We start from the raw sequence: 25673 nt of genomic DNA, 5'->3' as shown, positions 1-25673 counted from the left end.
CCCAGCATCGAGTGCCAACCAAGATGGCGCCCAGCATCGAGTGCCAACCAAGATGGCGCCCAGCATCGAGTGCCAACCAAGATGGCGCCCAGCATCGAGTGCCAACCAAGATTGCGCCCAGTATAGACACCGCGCTCTGTGTGCTGTGAATGGCAATGACCATCTATCTATCTATAATTCCAGTAATCTCTGTGTGTTTGTTTGTACGTTTGTACGTTTGTTTGTCTGTGACCGCTGTTTCTCGACAACCACAGGTCCGATATACTTTAAACTTGCCAGGTATATTGCTGGGGACCCGAGGATGTGCCTTTTCAAGGTTTCATATTAATCGGACAATTACTTACCGAGCTATGTCCAAAAAACGATTCAACCAATCAGAGAGCAGCGAGCTATCGCGTGTGCCGAACGTGGCGGACACACTCTGCCTCGGATGGCACATTTGAGAGCGTATTCATTTATTTCACGTTTGCAAACTATGTTGGCGCTATGTTGGCGTTAAACTATGTTTTAAAACTAATAAAAACCCCGGGGGGATTGTCACTGTACTCGCAAGCCGTTCGCCGTTCGCTTTGGCGTTGCGAATGAACCAAAACATTTCATGCACCAAACCATTTCATGTAAAGCGTTCGCCGTTCGCTTTGGCGTTGCGAATGGACCAAAACATTTCATGGACCAAACCATTTCATGTAAATAGAGGGGGGGATATAATTTTAGATATAGATATAGTACGGGCATGCCCTAGTATCTATCTATAATTCCAGCAATCTCTGTGTGTCTGTGTGTCTGTGTGTCTGTGTGTCTGTGTGTCTGTGACCGCTGTTTCTCGACAACCACGGGTCCGATATACTTGAAACTTGCCAGGTATATTGCTGGGGACCCGAGGATGTGCCTTTTCAAGGTTTGAAATTAATCGGACAAGTACTTACCGAGCTATGTCCAAAAAACGCTTCAACCAATCAGAGAGCAGCGAGCTATCACGTGTGCCGAACGTGGCGATCAGACTCTGCCTCGGACGGCACATTTGACAGCGTATTCATTTATTTCACGTTGGAAAACTATGTTGCCGTTAAACTATGTTTTAAAACGAATTCAAACTGCGATTAAATTAAAACGATTCATCGTAACTGCGATTTGCGAACTTCCGGACAGTGACGACTTCACTTCCGGCAGCCAATCACAGAACGCTTTGTTGCGTAGGCGTGGCCGATGTGAGACGAGCGGAGCTGAGCGCGTTACGAGCTGACCGCCATTACGGTACGTAATTCGATTTCTTATGCGCATTATTTCTCCCAATTCAGTCAGAGCGAAGGGCGGAAGCGAAGAGCGTTGTTTTTTTTGTTTACGGGCGTACGGGCGGGGTAGAGCGTACGGGTAGCTTTTTTTTTTTTTTTTTGGCAAGGAACGGGCACCCACGTACGGGCAATGCCCTAGTATATAAAACACAGTTTGTGTGTGTGTGTGTAATGTTACCGATAGACTCCTAAATAGAGAGACTCACGAACTTGATATTTGGCACAAACATGGCCATTGAGCCTGGTACGAACATGGTCGACCTAAAAATTTATTTCATAATATTTTTAAACCATATTTTTACCTCAGCGCATTTCAGCGAGGAATATTATGACCGGAATGGCAGAGCAGCGCGCTGATTCGCTCAGAGCGATCACGTGATGTTCCAACTTTGCCGCCATAATCTTACAGTTATGCGTTCGCACGTAATTCAGTTTTTTCACATTTCAGCGAGGAACATTGCCATTCACACCACATAGGTTTTTTTTTTCTTTCATCTTTAGATCCATATTTTTAGCCATAATGTAGCGAACGTAGCGTAACGTAGCGTAGCTAACGTAGCGTTAGCATAACGTAGCGATCCTTGCTCAGGATCTTCGTCAGGTTCGCGAGCGAGTTAGCCAAAACGTAAAAGTGAAAATATATCGAATTTATTATACATATTTACCTCAGCGGATTTCAGCGAGGAACATTATACACGGAATCTCAGCTGGTCGCAGAGCAGCGCGCTGATTCGCTCAGAGCGATCACGTGATGTTCCAACTTTGCCGCCATAATCTCACAGTTATGCGTTCGCACGTAATTCCGTTTTTTCACATTTCAGCGAGGAACATTGCCATTCACACCACATAGGTTTTTTTTCACTTTCATCTGATATTTGTGATTTATTTCAAACAAACTGTATTTCCCATCTACACGGCCATGTATTCCTATTAACGTTATGTAAAGTACATAAATTGTGTGGATTACATCATTTGTGGATGTGATCAATTGCCAGTAACCATCTCTATCCCTCCCCTCCCCTTCCCTCCTCCCCCTCCCTCCTGCTCCCCCTCCCTTTCCCCCCTCCCCTCCCCCTACCCTTCCCCCTCCCTTCCCCCTCCACCCTACCCTCTCCCCTTCCCCCCTCCCCTTTCCCCTCCCCTCCCCTCCCTTCCCCTCCCCCTCCCCTCCCCCTCCCTTTCCCCCATGCCCCTCCATTTCCCCCCTACCCCTTCCTTTCTGCCCTACCCCTTCCCCACCCCCTCCCCCTCTCCCTCCCCTCCCCTCCCCCTCCCCCTCCATTTCCCCCATGCTCCTCCCTTTCCCCCTACCCCTTCCTTTCTGCCCTACCCCTTCCCCACCCCCTCCCCCTCCCCCTCCCCCTCCCCCTCCCCCACTCCCTCCCTCTCCCCCTCCCCCACTCCCTCCCTCTCCCCCTCCCCCACTCCCTCCCCCACCCCTCCCCCTCCCTTTTCCCCATGCCCCTCCCTTTTCCCCCTACCCCTTCCTTTCCACCCTACCCCTTCCCCACCCCTCCCCCTCCCTCTCCCCTCCCCTCCCCTCCCCCTCCCCCTCCCTTTCCCCCATGCCCCTCCCTTTCCCCCCTACCCCTTCCTTTCCGCCCCACCCCTTCCCCCTCCCCCTTCCCCCTCCCCCTCCCCCTTCCCCCTCCCCCTCCCCCTCCCCCTCCCCCTCCCCCTCCCCCCTCTTCTCCCCTCTCTTCTCCCCTCCCCCCTCTTCTCCCCTCCCCCCTCTTCTCCCCTCCCCCCTCTTCTCCCCTCCCCCCTCTTCTCCCCTCCCTCCTCTCCTCTCCTCCCCCCTCCCCTCCCCCCTCTCTTCCCCCCTCCCCTCCCCCCTCTCTTCCCCCTCCTCCCCCCTCCCCCCTCTCTTCCCCCTCCCCCCTCCCCTCCCCTCCCCTCCCCTCCCCTGAAGTAAAGTAGATTTATTTGCTCTCAAATGCCAAAGTTTTCATCGCTAGACAATCTTGGTAATTAAATCCCATCGAAAAGGGCATTTTGATGATGGAACTGCAGCCCGACCTCAAACTGTGTGGAGAATCGGCGTGGGGGGACAGAAATACAAATGTACGTAGTTCATGGATACGCCAGGGTGAAGAAGAAGAGGAAGGCAGCCAGAAGAAGAGGAAGATTCCATGAGGAAGAGGAGGGTGCAACATTAAAAAAAGAAGAAGAAGAGTCCGAATGTCCGATTGGTTTAGGCAAGGCCTTGGCCGAGTTTCAACTGTGTTTAATAAATGAATTAAGAAAATTATTTGTGTTTATGTAAATCGTCATCGTCAACATGGAAGCCGTGGAGGCACTTTTCAATGAGGTGAGAATAATATTGTGTTGGTCGGGTTTATTGACTTTAACGTTTTCACAATATCCAAAAGTATTTTCATAATCATAACCACAATCGAGAGAGAACAAAAGAACGGCAATTTTAAAGAAAATGTGACACAGAGACTAGTTCGATGTGAAGGAATTAGTAAAGGCGGGTCGGGTTCGAACAAGAGTTATTATCAATCTGGGGGAGCTTGATTCGCCACTTTTCCGGATTTGGGGAGAGGTGGTGGTGGGGAGAGGTGGAGAGAGGTGGTGGAAGGTGGTGAAGGTGGTGGTGGTGGTGGAGGTGGGGGTAGGTCGGGGTGGTAGGCAGAGGTGGTGGGGAGAGGTGGGGAGAGGTGGTGGAGAGGTGGTGGAGAGAGGTGAAGGAAGGTGGTGGTGGTGGTGGAGGTGGTGGTAGTGGGGTAGGTCGGGGTGGTAGGCAGAGGTGGCAGGGAGAGGTAGGGAGAGGTGGAGAGAGTTGGGTGGAGGTGGGGGGTGGTCGGGGTAGGGGGAGGTGGTAGGGAGAGGTGGGGGGATGTGGAGGGGGGTGGTAGGGGGAGGTGGTAGGGAGAGGTGGTGGTGGTAGGGGTAGGGGGAGGTGGTAGGGGGAGGTGGGGCGGTAGGGCGGTAGGGGCTGTAGGGGGAGTTGGGGGTGGTAGGGGTAGGGGAGGTGGGGGCGGTAGGGGTAGGGGGAGGTGGGGGCGGTAGGGAGAGGTGGAGAGAGGTGGAGAGAGGTGGAGGGGGGAGGTGAGGTGGAGGGGGAGGGGGAGAAGCATGACCCGGCTCGATCAGGGGATTGACCACCTGGTTCACTTGGGGGATTGCCTAACCGGTTAGATCGGGGGAGTGACCACCTTGTTTGATCGGGGGACTGACCACCTGCTTCAATTGGAGGAATGACTAACCGGTTAGATCGGGGGACTGATCACCTTGTTTGATCGGGGGAGTGACCACCTTGTTTGATTGGGGGAATGACCACCTGGTTCAATTGGGGGAATGACCAACCGGTTAGATTGGGGGACTGACCTCCTTGTTTGATCGTGGGAGTGACCTCCTTGTTTGATTGGGGGAATGACCACCTGGTTCAATTGGGGGACTGACCACCTTGTTTGATCGGGGAACTGACCACCTGGTTCAATTGGAGGAATGACTAACCGGTTAGATCGGGGGACTGACCACCTTGTTTGATCGGGGGAGTGACCACCTTGTTTGATCGGGGGAGTGACCACCTTGTTTGATTGGGGGAATGACCACCTGGTTCAATTGGGGGAATGACCAACCGGTTAGATTGGGGGACTGACCTTGTTTGATCGTGGGAGTGACCACCTTGTTTGATTGGGGGAATGACCACCTGGTTCAATTGGGGGAATGACCACCTGGTTCAATTGGGGGAATGACCACCTTATTTGATCGGGGGACTGACCACCTGGTTCAATTGGAGGAATGACAAACCAGCTAGATTGGGGGACTGACCACCTTGTTTGATCGGGGAACTGACCACCTGGTTCAATTGGAGGAATGACTAACCGGTTAGATTGGGGGACTGACCTTTTTGTTTGATTGAGGGACTGACCACCTGGTTCAATTGGGGGAATGACAAACCAGTTAGATTGGGGGAGTGACCACTTTGTTTGATCGGGGGACTGAACACCCACCTTGTTTGATCGGGGGACTGACCACCTGGTTTGATCGGGGGATTGACTAACCGGTTAGATCGGGGGACTGACCACCTGGTTTGATCAGGATTGATGCTGCTCTTGCTCTCCCCCTTCCTCACTTCTCCAGCTGCACTTGCAGCTGGACTCGTTAATCCTGGGACTGTTCAATTCGACAGGGTTCATCAGACTGCCTGAGTTGATTGGATTCCTTTACATGATCAGACTGAACATCCAAACAGATTAGATAAGTTTCTCATCCTTTGCATTGATATATTTCTTGTCGACCTTGGGTCTAAAAAGTAAAAACCAATAGGTTTCCATTTGGCGAAAAATGAAAGTAAGATGGGGAAATTGTAAGATGGGGAAATTGTAAGATGGGGAAATTGTAAGATGGGGAAATTGTAAGATGGGGAAATTGTAAGATGCTCTCTCTGCTCTCGCTGCTCTCTCTGCTCTCTCTGCTCTCTCTGCTCTCACTGCTCTCTCTGCTCTCACTGCTCTCTCTGCTCTCTCTGCTCTCACTGCTCTCACTGCTCTCTCTCATGCACAGATTTATCCCATCTCGTCTTCTGTTGTCATACCCTTCCTCCCGTCCATGGTACACGGAATCTTGTGGTGAGGCTATTGCCCAGAAACAACTTGCTTTCGTCTCCTGGAAAGCAAATCCAACAGAAGGAAATCTCATTTCCTTTCACAAAGCCCGAAACAAGTGTGTGTCCACCCTCAGGAGAGCCAGGAAACAATATCTCTCCGTTCTCATGACCGAACTCTCTTATCTGTCTCCCTCTTCCAAATCCTGGTGGCATCTGGTCAAATCTGTTTCTGGTGTTTGTTCCCCTCCATCCCCTCCCTCACCTCAAATGGCCACACGGCTGACTCCGCACGTGAAAAAGCTGAATGCCTCAACTCTGTGTTTGCCTCTAAATCTTGTGTCCCAAACCCATCCCTCTCTGTACCCAGTCATACCCAGCTGCTCCTGGACTCTGTGTCCTTTCCTCCTGACAAGGTGGAAAAGTTTCTGTCAACCCTCGACTCGGATTCTGCAACTGGACCTGACGGAATCAGCCCACGGGTCCTAAAAGCCTGTTCCTCCGCTCTTTCACTCCCTCTCTCTGTTCTCTTCACCCTCTCTTTTGCTCAAGGTCATCTTCCATCTGCTTGGAAATCTGCCAACATCACCGCTTTGCACAAAAAAGGTGCAAAAACAGATCCCAGCAACTACAGACCAATCAGCCTTCTCCCAATTATCAGCAAAGTCATGGAATCCATCATTGCTTCAGATATTAAATCTTTCCTCTTCTCCAATGGCTTGATCTCTGATCATCAATTTGGTTTCAGACCTGGACACTCTACTCTGGACATGCTGCTTCTGCTTTCTCAACAATGGATGGAGGTCCTCAATGCCAAACAGGAAATTAGAGCAGTCTCCCTTGACATATCACGTGCCTTCGATACGGTCTGGCACCCCGCTCTGCTCACCAAACTCTCCTCTTTTGGTATCCATGGAAATCTCCACGCATGGCTGGCGGACTTCCTCTCTAGTCGTAGTCAACGTGTGGCCCTGAATGGGTTTCTCTCATCTCCTCTTCCTGTTCAGGCTGGAGTTCCACAAGGCAGTGTTCTGGGCCCTGTGCTTTTTCTGGTCTTCATCAATGATCTCTCTGACTCTCTTGAAAATCCTCTATCTCTTTGCTGATGACTCTACTCTCTGTCGCTCCATTCTTCATCCCTCAGATCGGCAGTCTGCAGCCTCCTCACTCTCTGCAGACCTGTTCAAAATCTCAGACTGGGCAAACAAGTGGAACATGTCTTTCAATCCTGACAAATCTCACACTCTTACGATGTCTCTCCGAAAAGACCGACGGGACAACCCTCCCATCCACTTTCTGAATAATCCTCTCCAAGAAGTTCTGTCACTCAAGCTTTTGGGTCTCACTATCTGCCATGATCTTTCCTGGGAAAACCACATTTCAAATCTGGCCTCCAAAGCCAGTCGCCGACTGGGCATCCTCCGTCGTGCAAAGTCCTTCCTTGGCACACCTGAGCTCCTCACCACATACAAGGCTTTCATCCGCAGCTCAATGGAATACTGCTCTCCCCTCTGGGCTGGTGCTCCTGCCTCACACCTAGCTCGTCTTCACGCTGTTGAAACCAAAGCATTCAGAATCATCGGAATCTCCCGCGATGAAGCTAACTCCAAGGGCCTCTCACTCACTCACCGCAGGCAGGTTGGTGGTCTTTCCATCCTCTACCGACTCCTCTCTGGCCTTGCCCCCCCAGCTCTCTCTGGGCTCTGTCCCGCAAATATTCCTACAGGTCGCACAAGATCTGCCTGCAACCCTCTTATGGTCAAACTTCCAAAATCAAGACTCTCTGCTCACCTTCACTCCTTCATTCCTCTTTTCTCCCACCTCTGGAACAAACTCCCTCACTCTATTCAATCCCACTCCACCCTCCAGGTCTTTAAAACAGCTGTTCACCACCATCTCTTATCTTCCCCCATCCAAAACCTTGATCTTTTCTACCCCCGCTAATTTCACCCCAATTCCACTTTTTTGAAATACCAACTTCTGTCCTGGAAGTCCTTGGTGTCCTTGTGTTTTATACTCCCCCCCCCCCCTTCCCACGCCTCCTTCCCCCAAGCCCTCTCCCTTCCACACATCTCCCTGCTCTCAAATGTTGTGTTTGTGTGCTTCCCCTTCTCTCCCCATCTTGTTTTCCGCTCCCTCTTTTTATATATATTTTGTTTGTCTGGTTGATTTGTTTGTGAAGTAAATGTTAGCTCTTTCACGAGCCTCGATTCAGTATACAAAAAAAAGAGAAAAAAAAGGGGAAATTGTAAGACGGGGAATTGTAAGACGGGGAATTGTAAGACGGGGAATTGTAAGACGGGGAATTGTAAGACGGGGAATTGTAAGACGGGGAATTGTAAGACGGGGAATTGTAAGACGGGGAATTGTAAGACGGGGAATTGTAAGACGGGGAATTGTAAGACGGGGAATTGTAAGACGGGGAATTGTAAGACGGGGAAATGTAAGACGGGGGGGAAAATGTAAGACGGGGGGGAAAATGTAAGACGGGGGGGAAAATGTAAGACGGCGGGGAAAATGTAAGACGGCGGGGAAAATGTAAGACGGCGGGGAAAATGTAAGACGGCGGGGGAAAATGTAAGACGGCGGGGGAAAATGTAAGACGGCGGGGGAAAATGTAAGACGGCGGGGGAAAATGTAAGACGGCGGGGGAAAATGTAAGACGGCGGGGGAAAATGTAAGACGGCGGGGGAAAATGTAAGACGGCGGGGGAAAATGTAAGACGGCGGGGGAAAATGTAAGACGGCGGGGGAAAATGTAAGACGGCGGGGGAAAATGTAAGACGGCGGGGGAAAATGTAAGACGGCGGGGGAAAATGTAAGACGGCGGGGGAAAATGTAAGACGGCGGGGGAAAATGTAAGACGGCGGGGGAAAATGTAAGACGGCGGGGGAAAATGTAAGACGGCGGGGGAAAATGTAAGACGGCGGGGGAAAATGTAAGACGGGGGGGGGGAAAAATGTAAGACGGCGGGGGAAAATGTAAGACGGCGGGGGAAAATGTAAGACGGCGGGGGAAAATGTAAGACGGCGGGGGAAAATGTAAGACGGCGGGGGAAAATGTAAGACGGCGGGGGGGAAATGTAAGACGGCGGGGGGGAAATGTAAGACGGCGGGGGGGAAATGTAAGACGGCGGGGGGGGAATGTAAGACGGCGGGGGGGGAATGTAAGACGGCGGGGGGGGAATGTAAGACGGCGGGGGGGGGAATGTAAGACGGCGGGGGGGAAATGTAAGACGGCGGGGGGGAAATGTAAGACGGCGGGGGGGAAATGTAAGACGGCGGGGGGGAAATGTAAGACGGCGGGGGGGAAATGTAAGACGGCGGGGGGGAAATGTAAGACGGCGGGGGGGGAAAAATGTAAGACGGCGGGGGGGAAAAATGTAAGACGGCGGGGGGGGAAAAATGTAAGACGGGGGGGGGGGAAATGTAAGACGGGGGGGGGGGATGTAAGACGGGGGGGGAAATGTAAGACGGGGAGGGGAAATGTAAGAAGGGGGGGGGCAATGTAAGAAGGGGGGGGGGGGGAAATGTAAGACGGGGGGGAAAATGTAAGACGGGGGGAAAATGCAAGACGGGGAACATTTAAGAATGGGGTACCGCAGATGATTGCCCCACAGTGAAATAAAAGGGTGCGAGGGGCGCAAAGTGTTTCAGGGAACTTTGCAGTCAAACAAGGATCGTTCCAGATGGCAGCAACAGTGCAAACTAGTGACGTCGGCAAGTTATTCCAGAATCCCATGTCCGGTGCGGCTCCAGTCACGAACTGGCAGAGGAGGGGGCTCGAGATTTTGTGCCAGGGTGTTGCAACTCGGGTTCGAGCCTCAAGGAAGCGTGTGGGAACGCCAACTCCATCAGGACGCACTGCAGAACGAGAAATGCAAGGCTGAAATAACCCCCCACCTCCACTCAAGCCGGCAGCCTGCCCCAAGAGCTTGTGCTGTGATGTGCTGCGACCAATGTGCTGTGAAAGGTTCCTAAGGGACAGATGTTGGTACTGCCCCACCTACCGCCTTCGAAGTGAGCTCGAATAGAGATGAGACCAATGGAATTATTTTAATAAATGGAATTGTTCTAATAAATGGAATTGTCCGATTTCTGGACATGCATGGAAGGTACGTCACCTCCTCCCCTCCCCTTTCTATCCCCTTTTCTGCCCGCCCCCTCAGCTGTACATTTACTTTAAAATGATTACCCCCCCCATCTACGCCAAGCAGTGGAGATTATACAGTACGTGAAAAGTGTGATGTCGTGATGACATCATGTTGGACTACCACCAAAACATTTATACCACCCTTTCCTCCAACTTTATTTGTCTGAAATGGTGGGCGATGCCTTATTTAATTTTTCCCATTGAGCACCTGTTTTATGCTTGAAGACCATCCTAAACATTCAAAACGAACCCTCGTCAATGATTCCACCATAGGTCACGCACCATGTTATGGCATTTTGCACCCTTGTTCTGAGATCGGCCACGGGGCCTAATGGGATTCGAACCTGGGAATTGGGAAGGGCACGTGTGCGTCACCCAGTGCGACATTAACTGACCTACACCACGCGTGCTGAGTGGACAGCAAGTAGTCACGTGGAAAGGTATTGGCCTAACTTGGTCGACCATCGCTGAAATGGATGAGGTTCACCACGATGCTTGACGTTCACCGCTGGATAGAATCAGAGAAGGTTCTTTTCGTGCATCCTTTTGTATGGGTGAGGTTTCTCAAAGGTATTTATGCCTATGAAGTCACCAATATTAATTATTTAATCAGCCTCCATGTTGCTTTTCAATCCAAATACTGCACAGACATTGGTATTAGACAGACAGACCAATAATCCAGTTAGTGTTCCGTACTCGTATCGTTTGACGAAGCCACGAATGAATGAGCCGGATTTCTACTACTCGGCATTTAACGGACAACTAATTAAATTATTTTAACAATACATGAAGCTTCTCAGCTCTGCTTCCTGATTGTGACTCCATTACCTGTTTTCTTTCCTCCCGAAGGTTGCTCTTGAGGGGCTGGATGGCATCACCGTCTCTATATTGTGGCTGCGCTTGACTTCCCGCAGGCCGCCATTCCCTCTGCTCTTGGATGCGGCAACAAAGGACTATCTATGGCTCTGTCTGGTCACCAGCACAGACGTATCTTTCTACGAACTGCCCGAACCTCGGCCTCAACCGGTCTTCAATGATAGGTGGGCACTCGAGGGATCTGTCTCCTCAGCACCGTAGGTGCAAAAGCACAAGTAAATGACACCTCTGTTACCCAAAGGGTGTGATGCGTTTAACAATCATTATCTCGCACTGTCTGTATGAAGGCAAGGGTAGTTCGAAGGGAGTACGCTCACCTCCAAGTTGTCTCGTACGGGTTCCACTCCCGGTGGAATTTGAACCGACAGATTTAATCCTGGTGCTCCATGGCCAGGTCTTTGCGTCACGGAGTACACCGTTTATTCACTGGGTACTTAAGCCGGTTGTCCCATCTGCTTGCGGATGTTCAAGATGGCAAGTCGCTTTTTAAACATACTCGCATAATGTGTGGCTGTACCCTGGCCTGATGAGCGCAGTCTCTGTTTCTTCAGAATATGGTAATTATGAGAGTGGTTATACGAATGAAAATTGCAGGATCGCTTAAACATCCTTCACACCAAGGTTGAGTTAATTCGTTAGAGAGACATGCTTCGCTTAGTACGTGTTATTTTTCATGACGGGGGTAGGAATATTTGTTTTTCCACCTGGCCTAGTTACCCCCTCCTGTACTGTGGTCCTGTGGTCCTGTTCATTTATACTTGATTTCTGTGAGTTTAACCAGGAGAGGTTACTGGAATAACATACGTGCATCCTGGAGTTACTGTGGTGAGTTGGAGGGCTTATTTTTTTTGTACATTTCGTCGAGGCTTGTGGAAGAGCTGGTACACTGAACGGATCAGGACACAACAGAGAAAACCATGATGAAAAACACGTATACATGGGTTGGACGAGATGGATACAGAAGGAAACTCCAAGCAGGGACAATTGGAAGGAGGAGGGATTTGGGTGGGGTTAACAAGGATAGAAAGGATCATGGTTTTTGGATTGGTTGCTGACCTGAGATGATGGTGAACAGCCGTCTTGAAGACATGGAGTGAAGAATGAGATTTAAGAGGATCTGGAAGCTGAGAGACCAGGAGAAGTTTGACGAGAAGTGGTAAGAAGGCAATATGGAGGTGGTGGGTGAGAAGCCACTGACCTGTCTGCAATGAGACCACCAGCCGTTGTGATTTTGCCTCATTGTGGGAGAGGAGGCGGCGGGTGAGAAGTCACCTACCTGTCCGCAATGAGAGCACCATTCCTTGTGATTTTTCCTCATTGTAGGAGATTCCAATAATTTTGAGATGGTTTTCGGCACCACGCAATCCAGGATAGACGGACGTGGTTCTTAGGTGTTAGCCCATAGCGGAGAGCAGTACTCCATTGAGGTACGGATAAATGCCTCATCGACTGTGTAGTTTTGATTTACCAAGGAAAAACTTTGATTGACGGAGGATGCTCAGTCTGTGACTGACTTTGGAGGCTGGCTATGCCATATGGTCCCCGCAGGAGAGGTCAAGGCTGATGTTGTGGCCTAGAAGTTCAATAGGCTGAACCTTTTTCAGTGGGTAACATTGAAGATGGATAGGTGGGTCAATTTGATGATCCTTCTGGAGGGAATACGGTGAGACGGTGAGGTTTTTCCGGATTGAGGGATACAGTGCATTCAGAAAATATTCAGACCCCTTCACTTTTTTCACATTTTGTTATGTTGCAGCCTTATGCTGCAATCGTTTAAATTCATTTTTTCCCTCATCAATCTACACTCAATACCCCATAATGACAAAGAGAAAACAGGATTTTAGAAAGTTTTGCAAATTTCTTAAAAATAACAAACTGAAATATCACATTGACATAAGTATTCATACCCTTTGCTATGACACTTGAAATTTAGCTCAGGTGCCTCCCATTTCTCTTGATCATCTTTGAGATGTTTCTACACCTTGATTGGAGTCCACGTGTGGTAAATTCAATTGATTGGACATGATTTGGAAAGGCACACACCTGTCTATATAAGGTCTCACAGCAGACAATGCATATCAGAGCAAAAACCAAGCCATGAGGTCGAAGGAACTGCCTGCAGAGCTCAGAGACAGGATTGTGTCGAGGCACAGATCTGGGGAAGCCTACAAAAAAATTTCTGCTGCATTGAAGGTTCCCAAGAGCACAGTGGCCTCCATACTTCTAAAATGGAAGAAGTTTGGAACAACCAGGACTCTTCCTAGAGCTGGGCGCCCGGCCAAACTGAGCAATCGGGGGAGAAGGGCCTTGGTAAGAGAGGTGACCAAGAACCCGATGGTCACTCTGGCTGAGCTCCAGAGATCCTGTGTGGAGATGGAAGAAACTTCCAGAAGGACAACCATCACTGCAACACCCCACCGATCTGGGCTTTATGGCAGAGTGGCCAGACGGAAGCCAAACAGTTCAATCTTGGTTTCATCAGACCACAGTAGTGTTCACCACAAACACGACAATATTCATCATTTGCAATCAGGATTTTTTCCAAGATAAAAATATATATAAAGTCAAAAAAGGTTCAAATAACGAATTAAGAAAGAAATGCAAAATTAAAAAACAAACACAGCATGTTTCAAACAGAATAACTTTTTTTTTTTTTTTAAACTGAGAATTGTGACTGAGTATTACAAACTATTAAGAATACCAATTAAAAATGGCAATGCGCTTGTTTGAAATCTTTTTGTTCTGCATTTGTACTGTGAGTACTTTAGTGCTTTCCTGAGATTAATAGATATATCTCTCGGCAGGTAACCACTTTGCTCGCAAGTGATGGGTTTCAATAGCGCGTGCAAAATCTTTGCACAACTTATATCGAGACAGGTCCAGATTTGAGAAAAATTTAATGTTGTAGGCATTTCATGTTAAAGTGGGCAAGTAAGTTTTTTAGGATAATTTGAGGGTGCTGAATTCAAAAAAATTGGTTGCCAGGCTGAATTTTGAGATTTTGACCCTCATATTTGGAAAAAACAAAATGGCCACCGTTTTTGATCTCTTTTGCCTTATAACTCGGCTTATAAGCATTATTATAACCACCTTTAGAGGCCATTTTTCCCCGCAAGCGGGGGTTGGCCTTTTTCGGGAACCGTGGTTGTTGTTGTTTTTTGATCCCCTTTTTGAAGCAATGTTTTACGGCCGGATGCCCTTCCTGACGCCAACCCTTTTTGCCGCCTTTAACGACAAGCAGGGAATTACCAGTGAACTGGTACTCAATTTGCCGACCTCGGAAGGATGACAGGCTGAGTCAACCCCCTGGCGTTAATTCGGCGATCGACCGCGATTCGAACCCAGGATCCTAGGATCCTAAGCCGGCACCCTAGCCGCTAGCCCAACACCAACACCAGGGAAAGAGCTTATAAGCATTATTGAAGTGTTAAAATGGTGGCAATACCGATGTTTGTGATACCAAAGATTCCAAATATGTTGTCACCTAAGTTGTATCTCGTTTGGTTTATCTGCCATCTTGAATTCCAAGATGGCCGCCATTATTTACCTCATGCATTAATCAGCCCATAGGCATGAATAACACTTATGTTTAAAATGATGACAAGACCCATGTCTGTAATACCAAAGTTTGCCCCCCCTCCCCCAAAAAGCTTCCACATAAGTTGTAACCAGTTTGGTTTGCCTGCCATCTTGAATTCAAAGTTTTATTATAATTTAGTATGTCGTGACATCATTCTTCAAAGTACATACATTAATTAAGCACTTGCTGCCTGTTAAAGTAGAATCCAGCGATCCTGGCAGATGAAGGTGAATTTGGACGTGTCCATTTGGTGAATTTTGGGGTACCGCGGTATCATTTGGTTTGAACTTCAGCAATGCTTCAGAGAGATCATCGGTTGATTGCTATGTGCCAATGATAATTAAAATCTACCCATTGTCCATCAAATCAATGCTTAACCTACACCAGAATGGTATCTTGCACCTGGTACCCGGGATCTAGCTGCAAAGTAGCTGAAATTTACTGTAGCAGTGCTTTTCCTGTGCAATACCCTCATTTACCGACATGGCGTTTTAGATACAAAAGATCAATATTGGAAACAGTTGTTCCGGAAAACCAACACCTTGCTTTGTTCTATAGTACATTACTACAGTAGGGTGTTTTGTATTACTATTTCTTGAAATAAGCACACAAAATCATTATGAATTGTTCCTCCTTTCTGTCCATCCACTCATTGCTTTGGTATTCATTTTTACTCTGAGTAAGTCGTAGTCTCTTCTGTTTCTGCATTCTTCTTGTCCATATGCACATACGCATCCTCCAGTGCAAGGTAGCTTCCCTTTCCTACAGCCGCAGTTGTTGCTTTGACAGGCTGTGGTGCAGCTGCATGTGACAATCTCACGGCACATCTTAGGAATAGGAGGAAGTGTCATTAACTTTGACACCAAGTGCCCATCGGCATGTGTCCAACCTGTGTACTTGGGGGCCATTTTTTAATTTTTTAATTTTTTGGAATTTCAGGGTCAAACCCCAAAATTCAGCCTGGCAAACAATCTTTTTGAATTCAGCACCCTCAAATTACCCTAAAAAGCTTGTTTACCGACTTTTAACACGAAATGCCTACAACCCTTTTTTTGAAGCACAAATATTGAAATCTGGACCTGTCTATATCATCGTTTCTCCAGGGTTTGTAATTTGCATGTTTCCAAAACAAGATGGTAAGATGTGGAACGTTGTCCTAACATTATTTTACAGGCTCTTTTTTTTTTGAACCCGTTCTAAATTGTTCACCTGTGCTTTCGTTAAGGCTGCATTGAAAACAGGTACACAATACACCAACACTGGTCTTAGATAGCCAACCTCCTTTTTTTATTCCACCTTTTTATTTTGGTGTCAAACTGCAGGTAAGGAACGGAACTTTCTGTACATCCCATTGTGCACTGCCATAATGTTGTTATTACCTTTATTGCCTTATGCCGACTTTATCCCCAAAACGTTGATGGAAAACGTGAAAGATGAGGAAGTTGTTGTGGTAGGAGGAGACCTAAATGGACATGTGGGAAGGAGTATGGACGGTTTTGAGGGAGTTCATGGGGGTTACGGATATGGTGTGAGAAATGGAGAAGGTGAAAGGATTTTGGAGTTTGCTGATGGAGCTGATTTGTTGATTTGTAATACTCAGTTCCAGAAAGGGGATAATAAGCTTGTTACATACACGTCAGGTGGGTCGACGACAACTGTTGACTACCTGATGGTGCGTAGGCGAGATAGGGGGCACCTCCGGGACACAAAGCTGATCCCGGGGGGAGGAGGCTGTTTCACAGCACCACTTGGTTGTCTGCGACATAAGGGTGAAAGGTGCGAGGAGAGCTCGACGGGTGAAGTACCAACCAAGAATGAAGGTGTGGAGGTTGAAAGAGGTGACAGTAAGGGAGGCATTAAAAGAGAGGCTGAGTAGGGTCGAGGATGATGTGGTTGAGCTTGAAAGTGGTTGGATGTCAATGAAAGCTAGTCTGTTGGGAGCCGTTGGTGAGGTATATGGATGGACAAAAGGACCACCGAGGCACTCGGAAACATGGTGGTGGGATGATGAAGTTGGAAAGAGGATTGACGAGAAGAGGAAGAAGTTCAAGGAGTGGCAGAAGGCGAAGGGTACGGGAGCAGAAAAGGCAGAGCATGAAAGTTATAAGGCAGCCAAGAAGGCTGCAAAGAAAGAGGTAGCAAAGGCGCAGGAGACATGTATGAAAATGTTCGGAGAACGCTTGGATTCGGAAGAGGGTCAGAGAGCGGTATTCAGGATTGCAAAGCAGATAGCGAAAGAGAGGTGTGATGTGATGGGGGTGAGTTGCTTGAAGGATGCAGATGGAATTAAACGAAGATGGAAAAGATATATGAAAATGCTGTTGAATACAGAGAATGAATGGGATGGCAACATGGAGAGTAACCCAGTTTTAGGACCGGCAGAGAAGATAATTGAGAAGGAAGTTGAGGAAGCGATAAAAGCAATGAAGAGTAGAAAAGCGGGAGGGCCGATGGGAGTTGTGGGAGACGTGCTGAAGGCAGCAGGAAGTTGGGGTGTGAAGAGAATGACAGAGATCTGTAATCTGGTGGTGAAAGAAGGCTGCATTCCAGTGGCTTGGGAACTGAGTACCCTTGTCCCTGTATACAAGGGGAAAGGTGATCCTCTGGAGTGTGGCTCGTACTGAGCGATAAAGTTATTGGAGCATGGAATGAAGGTATTGGAAAGGGTGTTGGAGAGGAGGATAAGGAAGAAAGTGAAGATCGACGAAATGCAGTTTGGATTTATGGCAGGAAGAGGAACGACAGACGCGCTCTTTATTGTGAGGCAGTTGCAGGAGAAGTACATGGAGAAGAGGAAGAAGTTGTTTCTTGGGTTTGTTGATCTGGAGAAAGCATTCGATAGGGTTCCACGCAAAGTATTGACATGGGCATTGAGGAAGTTAGAAGTGGAGGAATGGTTGATCAGAGTTGTGATGGCAATGTACAAAAGGGCGCGCACAGCTGTAAGGACGAAGGACGGGAACAGTGGTGAGTTTGAGTTTGAGGTGAAGGTGGGAGTGCATCAGGGGTCGGTACTAAGTCCACTACTATTTGTAGCTGTGATGGAGGTGCTGGCTCAGACCGTAAAGGAGGGTTTACCGTGGGAGTTGTTGTATGCAGATGATCTGGTGTTGATTGCGGAAAGTATGGATGGACTGAAGGAAAAGATGAACAAGTGGAAGGAAAGTATGGAGACAAAAGGTCTGAACGTGAATATAGGAAAGACGAAGGTGATGGCAAGTGGTAAAGCATGTGGTGAGGTGGAAAGAACTGGGAAGTGGCCGTGTGCTGTGTGTATGAAGGGTGTCGGAGTGAACTCCATTCAATGTACAATGTGCGCTGAGTGGGTTCATCAAAAATGTAGTGGTCTGAGAGGGTCATTAACCAGTGTGGCAGCTACATTCAAATATAAGGTGTGCACAGAGGAGCTGCAGATGGAGGAAATATTGAGTTGGATCTTGGAGACGGCGTGAAGCTGGAAGGTGTGAAAACATTTTGCTATCTCGGAGACATGCTGAATGGAGAAGGTGGATCAGACTCGGCAACGGTTGCAAGAGTGAGATGTGCATGGAAGAAGTTTCGGGAACTGAGTGGCGTGCTGATGAGGAGGGGAGTGTCGTTGAAGCTGAAGGGAAAGGTGTATGCTGCATGTGTGAGAAGTGTTATGATTTATGGGAGCGAGACATGGGTCATGAATGTAGAGCAGCAACGAAGGCTGGAAAGGGTGGAAATGCGAATGGTTCGGTGGATGTGCGGAGTGTCGCTGAGAGAGAGGAAGACAAATGATGAATTGCGAAAGATGATGGGAATAGAGCCTGTGATTGATGCTGTGAAGAGGAACAGGTTGAGATGGTTTGGTCATGTGTTGAGGAAGGATGAAAGTGACTGGTTGAGAAGAGTGATGGAAATGAATGTAGAAGGAAGTAGAGGACGGGGAAGACCGAGAAAGACTTGGCTAAAGACGGTGGAAGAAGATATGCGGGCAAAGGGGTTAACAAAGAGAGAAGCAGAAAATAGGGCAAAATGGAGAAGATTGTCATTATGTTTTTTGTCAAATTGTCAAAATTTGATTGTCAAAACATATAACCACCATGGGGACCACAAGGGTAACCCCCGCTCTTGCAGGGAAAATGGCCTTAAAATGAATGTTGTTGTGTTGTTGTATCCCCAAAGCTGCTCAACTACAAGGTTTTGTTTTATAAAAAACATATAACCACCTTTAGAGGCCATTTTTCCCCGCAAGCAGGGGTTGGCCTTTTTCGGGAACCGTGGTTGTTGTTGTTTTTTTGGTCCCCTTTTTGAAGCAATGTTTTACGGCCGGATGCCCTTCCTGACGCCAACCCTTTTTGCCACCTTTAACGACAAACAGGGAATTACCAGTGAACTGGTACTCAATTAGCCGACCTCGGAAGGATGACATGCTGAGTCAACCCCCCTGGCGTTAATTCAGCGATCGAGTGATATCTGGAGTGATATTTGTTTTATTGGAGTGATATCTTTAAACTCATTGACACTGTTCGCCTGTGGATAACACGTACATGTAATACGACAGGGCATTTGCAACCTCATATTGTGCAAATTTCCTAACCCTCCCACCTACAGCGATTTTACTGAACGTGTGAGCAGCTCAGAACTTTCAAAGGCAGATGATGAGTGTACTGTGGATATCTACCCAATCCACATCGTGCAAGATAATTGTGACGGAATACAAGGCTCCTGTTGCCATTTCTCGAAGCGGTTAAATGTTGGTGACCTCATCCGTTCCTCAAGCAGGCAAACACTGCTGACCCTGCAGCAAGCTGAGAAAAGGTATGCTTCTTTTAGGTTACTTTGTTTACCATTCTTCATCGCTACTCTTATCTGGATGAAAACCGTGGATGATGTTATGAAGACCAATTGATATATATATATACACAAGTGAATAAAAAAAATTATGCTAAATTGAAAAGGCAATGCAGGGATGGCAAACGACAGTCTAAAAAAGGTCCTAAACAAGATAGGGATGATGTTGGTTTCGAGAGTAACGAAGAGTATTGCCATCACAGAACAATCCCTACCCACATAACAAAACACATGAAAGCCCACTTGGAGTTTGCAAAAAAGCACCGAAAGGACTCTCAGACTGTGAGAAACAAGATTCTGTGGTCTGATGAAACCAAGATTGAACTGTTTGGCTTCTGTCTGGCCACTCTGCCATAAAGCCCAGATTGGTTGAGTGTTGCATGATGGTTGTTTTTCTGGAAGTTTCTTCCATCTCCACACAGGATCTCTGGAGCTCAGCCAGTGTGACCTTGTCATTATGGGGTATTGAGTGTGGATTTATGAGGGAAAAAATGAATTTAAACGATTTCAGCATAAGGCTGCAACATAAGAAAATGTGAAAAAAGTGAAAGGGTCTGAATACTTTCTGAATGCACTGTAGAGATATACAGACTTGGCATTTAATATGGAATTTTTTTTTTTCTTGACTTGGGTTTACTTTCTTAACTCAGTATATCAATCTGGTGAGTTTCTTTTACACTTCGGTGATTTATTTGTTAAAAGAACCATGTCACTGATTGTCTGTCGCAGCAAGAAGTCAACAACAGGATTATATCACAGGTGGCGTGGCAAAATGTACGGACAGGTGCATTTGATGATTGGCTTCACAGTCGGGTATACAAGGGTTGTTGCGTTCTGTATTAGTGGAAAACAACTGCTGCACGTCTCCAAAAGTTATTGCCGCTTCCTCTGGAGATGGTCCATCAACTCGTCAATGCTGTTTGTCATGGAGTGGTGGCTTTACGAAATTACGGCATGAAACAGTGTGCTATTGCTCGGCAGTATGGCATCACTCAAGGTCAGGTGTCAAAGATCCTGAAACGAAATGCTCAGAGGGGTGTCCCAACTCCAATACCGAGGCCAGGACGTCCCCGCAGAACCACAAGGAGGGATGATCGCCAGCTGCACCGGTTAGTCCGCAATGGCCGTACCAAGTCAGCGAATCGGCTTAGGGCTGAGTGGCAGCAACTGACAAATGTGCCTGTATCCAGAAGGCCAGTCAACCAACGACTGGTTCAAGCAGGCTATCGTGCCAGGCGTCCCCTGAGAAAGCCACGCCTGACCAGACAACACCGCCAGCGCCGATTGCAGTGGGCCAGAGAGCACCGTCAATGGCAGCCAGGACACTGGAATCACGTGATCTTCAGTGACGAGTCTAGATTTCTGGTCTATCTTCAAGATGGCCGCTTCCGAGTGTGCAGACAAGTGCATGAAGCCTACAACAAAGATTGTATAGTGCCAAGAGTCCAAGCTGGAGGTGGTGGGGTGACAGTTTGGGCTGCTTTTCATGCAGGGGGAAAAACTGACCGGGTTGTTCTGAATGGAAACCTGAACCAGTTCAAGTACAGGGCCATTCTGGAAGAAACATTGCTTCCATTTGCTCGTGCAGCCTTTTGAGGAAACTTTGTCTTCCAAGATGACAATGCACGACCTCATCGTGCTCGCATGATCCAACACTTTCTTGCTGACCATGGTGTGGAGCATATGGAGTGGCCTGCCATGTCCCCGGATATGAATCCGATAGAGAACTTGTGGGCAGAATTAACGCGTCAAATCGACCACTTGGACCAGCAGCCGACCTTTGTGCGTGAATTGCAGCAGGCTATTGTCACTGCATGGCAAGCGATTCCTGTCCAAACCTTGGCAAATCTCGTGAACAGCATGCCTCAACGTGTACGTGCTCTCCTGAATGCTCGTGGGGGTTACATGAAGTACTGAACTGTAATTTTACTGTCCGTAATCCCAGTCGTAATTTAACTTTTGTTTTTGTTAAAAATATTTTTGGCTAATCTGCAAAATAAAGAGATACTTCTGGAAAACGCACAGAAATTTAACACAGTACTGTCCGTGAATTGAGTTCGATATCAGTTTACATCACTTTCAAGGATCAATTTATTTGTTTCGAAATGTCAAATGTGGTTTTCGTTTCTTTTAAAGGTCACATTAACAAAATCTAGAATAATTTCAACATAATTCCAATGAACTTTTGGTTCTAAGTCATCTTGAAAAGTAAGTTCACCCCCACAAAAAAAATATTCCATATTAAATGCCAAGTCTGTGTATATATATATATATATATATATATATATATATATATATATATATATATATATAATTATATATATATATCCAAATATATGTTCAGTTCTCCAGCTTTCAATGAGCGCAAGTAATGACGTCACTGCCATGTACATACGCTCTGCTTGTCAAGCTCTCAAGAGAACCCTCTGACAGAGCAGAATTTTTGATCTTAGTTCAGATACTGTCATAAGTGTATGTAAAACTCACAGTTACCGACCTGGTTTCACCCTTTTTGGGGCTCATCAGGGCAACGCAGTGAGTCCTGCATACACTTATGACTCTGAAAACCTTTCGGTTATATACCAGTCACTATGCGATTTCATACCATCAGTGGTGAACCGCCATTAAGGTATCCCATCCAGCTATGCTGTACCTTAATGGGAGCGATAAGTACCATCTGCCACATGGCACATTATCTCTGGTATCCACTCATTATATGGAATCCCCTGGATGCAGCCGGGAGCAAACCAATCCAAATATATGTTCAGTTCTCCAGCTTTCAATGAGCACAAGTAATGACGTCACTGCCATGTACATACGCTCTGCCTGTCAAGCTCTCAAGAGAACCCTCTGACAGAGCAGAATTTTGATCTTAGTTCAGATGGCGGTTCACATTCTTAATGGTGGTTCACCACTGATGGTATGAAATCGCATCGTGACTGATATATATATATATATATATATATATATATATATATATATATATATATATATATATATATATATATATATATATATATATATATTATATATATTGTTACGGATCTCGACGTCGGCCCCTTTTCCCCATAAGAAGGGGGGATTAATCCCCTTGTCCGCGACTGACCGACGTGAGTCCTGGGGTTCCCAACGCTCCTTCCGGTCGGGAGCAGCCAGGGTATTTGGTCTACGAAAAGTCCCAAGGACCTGAGTGCCACTCCTGACCGCGAAGCAGGGGAGGGACTCCCGCTCGAACCCCGGTTTTAGATGGTCTAGTTGCCGAGCGGTTTTTAGTAACCCGAAGTTCGAGTCATTAGCATTCACTAACCCGATTCCGAAACGTTGGCCAAAATCGTGCCACAGGTATCCAATGGGGAAATCACTAAAACGAAACGGATGTAAAGGAAAGAAGGCAGAGTGAGGAGGAACAGGAATTTATTACTAACTATTATGTACACAATCAAAAGTAACCAAGGAGAAGGAAAGATACGAAAATAAAGACAGAAGGATGGAAGGATCAGAAGACACCATGCAATACTAACTTATCTAAACAGGCTTAACTTATACCCCAGACAACGTAAAAGACGAACGACAGTCAGACTTACACGGGGGGATGATGATAGGGATGAATGGCACGAATGGCTGGAAGGGGAGGAAGGTTCAGGTGGTCCACAGAGCTGGAAGGATGCGGGTCCGGTTCGTGTCAATGACAAGGCTCGAGGTGAGCGGCCGCCGACCCTTCTCAATCTCGTTCGCACGGCGGCGTTTCTTTGTAGCAGCGGGTCGAAGCAGCGTGTCACAGGGGGGCTGGACTGCGGAGGTCTCAAAGCTGCGGTTTGTTTCTAAACTTTCGCAGTGCTCACTCCTCCACTGAACTTGACTTTGTTGCTCCTCCTCCACTGAACTCTCAACAACAACCACTGCTCCTCCTCCACTGAACTCCTCCTCCATCTCGATTGGATTTAGATCCGGGCTTTGACTTGGCCATTCCAGAACCCTCCATTGGTTTCCTTTCAGCCATTCCTTAGTGGATTTACTGGTATGTTTAGGGTCATTGTCATGTTGCAAGTTCCACCTTCGGTTGAGCTTCAGCTTTCCGACAGATGGCCTCATATTATCCTCAAGCACCCTCTGGTACAATGAAGAATTCATAGTGGATTATATGATGGTGAGCTGCCCAGGCCCTGATGCAGCAAAGCTGCCCCAAACCATAATATTTCCACCACCATGCTTTTCAGTTGGTATCAGGTTCTTGTGGTCAAATGCCATCTTTGGTTTTTGCCAAACATGTCTTCTGGTACTGTGGCCAAATAGCTCTACCTTTGACTCATCTGTCCACAGCACATTCTTCCAGAAGTGCTGGTCTTTGCCTCGGTGTTCATTGGCAAACTTTAGTCTTGCCCTGATGTTCTTTCTGGACAGCAAAGGTTTCCTCCTGGCACACCTCCCATGTAGATCAAATTTGTGCAGCCTCTTTCTAATGGTAGACTCGTGCACTTTGACATCAACAGTGGCAAGAGCTACCTGTAGGTCCTGTGATGACATTCTGGGGGTTCTTAGAGACTTCTTTCAGCATCTTGCGGTCTGCTCTCGGGCTGAACTTGCTGGGGCGGCCTGGCCTGAACAAGTTGGCAGTTGTTTGGAATCTTCTCCACTTGTAGATGATCTTCCGGACAGTCGAATGATCGATTTCAAATTGTTTGGAGATCTTTTTGAATCCCTTCCCAGACTTGTAGGCATCTATAACCTTCTTTCTGGAGGCCTCAGAGAGCTCTTTTGATCTAGGCATGGTGACGCCGCACACTTCAACAACAAAGAGCAAACCAAACTAAATGTCAGGTTTAAATAAGACAGGTTCTTCCAAGATCCTCTCTAACGATGTTCTAATCAATTGCACTTGAGCTGGTGCACCTGATTCTAATTTTAGGTATTTTGAAGCAGTGATAAATGTAGGGGTTTACTTACTTTTTCCACATGCAAAATTTGCATTTATGTTTATTTAAATTATACAATGGACTACAAAATGTAAATGTTTCATGATATTTGTTATATTATATCACCTTTATCAATATTGTTGAAATGAAGATCAAATAGCTATATGTTGAAAAAGTCAAAAATTTACATGGGGTGTACTTACTTTTTCACGTGACTGTGTGGTAATCTAAGGGAGGTTATCTTGACGGAAGAGTTTAGGAACAGTATCCCCTTGGACATTCGGACACACCTTACGGATCATAAGGTTGGTGAGTTGAAAAATGCTGCTGTTGGTGCAGATGATTATGAACTTACCCATAAAAGAGGCCTTGGTTTTCCTCATTACGGTACTACTTGGGATAACAAGAAGGGGGTTAGTGGGGACCGGTCAGAAGGGGAGTGGACAGACCATAGGGGTCCATTGGTGCGGCCGTCTATGGGTAGACAGTTTGAGTGGTTGAGTCAGGCATCTCGCCGGGGATCGGCCCCCACATGTTATTACTGTAAACAGAGGGGACATCTGAAGTCGAATTGTTGGAAATTGCAAAGGGAGAAGCAGGGAGACTCCGTTAGACCTATTCCATTGGTTCGAACCAAAGTGGACAGCCACAGGGATCGTGCCCTTTCAGTTAAGGCTGAGGATACTGCGGACCTTACGAGCCCCGTGCAGGACCGTTATAAACCCTTTGTGTCAAAGGGCCAAGTGTCTTGGGACGGGACAGTCAAGTCCATAGTTATTCTGAGGGATACTGGGGCCGCCCAGTCGTTGATGTTGTCTAATATTTTACCATTGACTTTGAGTCGTTCGGGGAAAGCGAGTGCCTTAATCCAGGGCATTGCAGGTCGTTATGTCCCAGTCCCCTTATATAGGGTGAACTTGAAGTCTGATTTGGTCACAGGACCCGTGATGGTAGGAATAGTCCCCACTCTCCCCATAGAGGGTATTAGTTTCGTATTGGGAAATGATTTGGCTGGTGATAGGGTTTGTGTTTCCACAGTCGTGAAAGAGAGATTCCTCGAAGAGACTGAGAACCCTAACCTTCGGGACTACGGATGTACTTTCCGGGAAAGACTTACCACCGCCTGCAATGTCGCCAAGGAACCTGTGAAAGTATCTCTGTGAGTAATGAAGGCCCGCTTAGACCTGAATGCGACAGCTCATAATTTTAGGCCTGGAGACAAAGTGCTAGTTCTACGACCTCTGCATGGGGAGCCCCTATTGGCGAAGTTTAGCGGTCCCTACTTGGTCGAAAAAAAGCTGAGTGAGGTGAACTACGTGGTGCAGACCCATGACAGACGGAAACCTCACCGGGTGTGCCATGTTAATATGCTTAAAGGGTACCTTGAGCATGAGGCTGACCTCGGCCGGCCAATTGGTCGGTCATATAAAGCATCAAGATATTGACTCCAGCGAATTAGACAGCGTTGCTCTCCAAGCCCCTGAG

General features: G+C 47.4%; 1 protein-coding gene across 7 annotated transcripts in view; it reads left to right on the top strand.

Annotated features, from left to right (window-relative positions):
• The first annotated feature begins 3386 nt into the window (after window positions 1-3386).
• Window positions 3387-25673, top strand: part of LOC137412947 (general transcription factor 3C polypeptide 1) — a 322675-nt gene continuing 300388 nt past the window's right edge. For 5 of the 7 annotated variants that reach the window (XM_078766836.1, XM_078766832.1, XM_078766835.1 and 2 more), the window contains exons 1-3: window positions 3413-3603; window positions 10848-11038; window positions 19036-19242. In XM_078766836.1, the coding sequence (XP_078622962.1) occupies window positions 3574-3603; window positions 10848-11038; window positions 19036-19242 (428 nt within the window). In that variant the 5' untranslated portion in view covers window positions 3413-3573. Of the gene's footprint in view, window positions 3604-10847; window positions 11039-19035; window positions 19243-25673 lie in introns of all 7 variants that reach the window. The other 2 variants (XM_078766833.1, XM_078766831.1) reach the window with 1 other exon arrangement.

The sequence above is a fragment of the Myxine glutinosa genome, chromosome 12, assembly GCF_964187855.1.
Source record: "Myxine glutinosa chromosome 12, kmMyxGlut1.1, whole genome shotgun sequence".
Lineage (NCBI taxonomy): Eukaryota > Metazoa > Chordata > Myxini > Myxiniformes > Myxinidae > Myxine > Myxine glutinosa.
The sequence above is the reverse complement of the archived record's forward strand: the minus strand, read 5'-3'. Positions and strand labels throughout refer to the sequence as shown.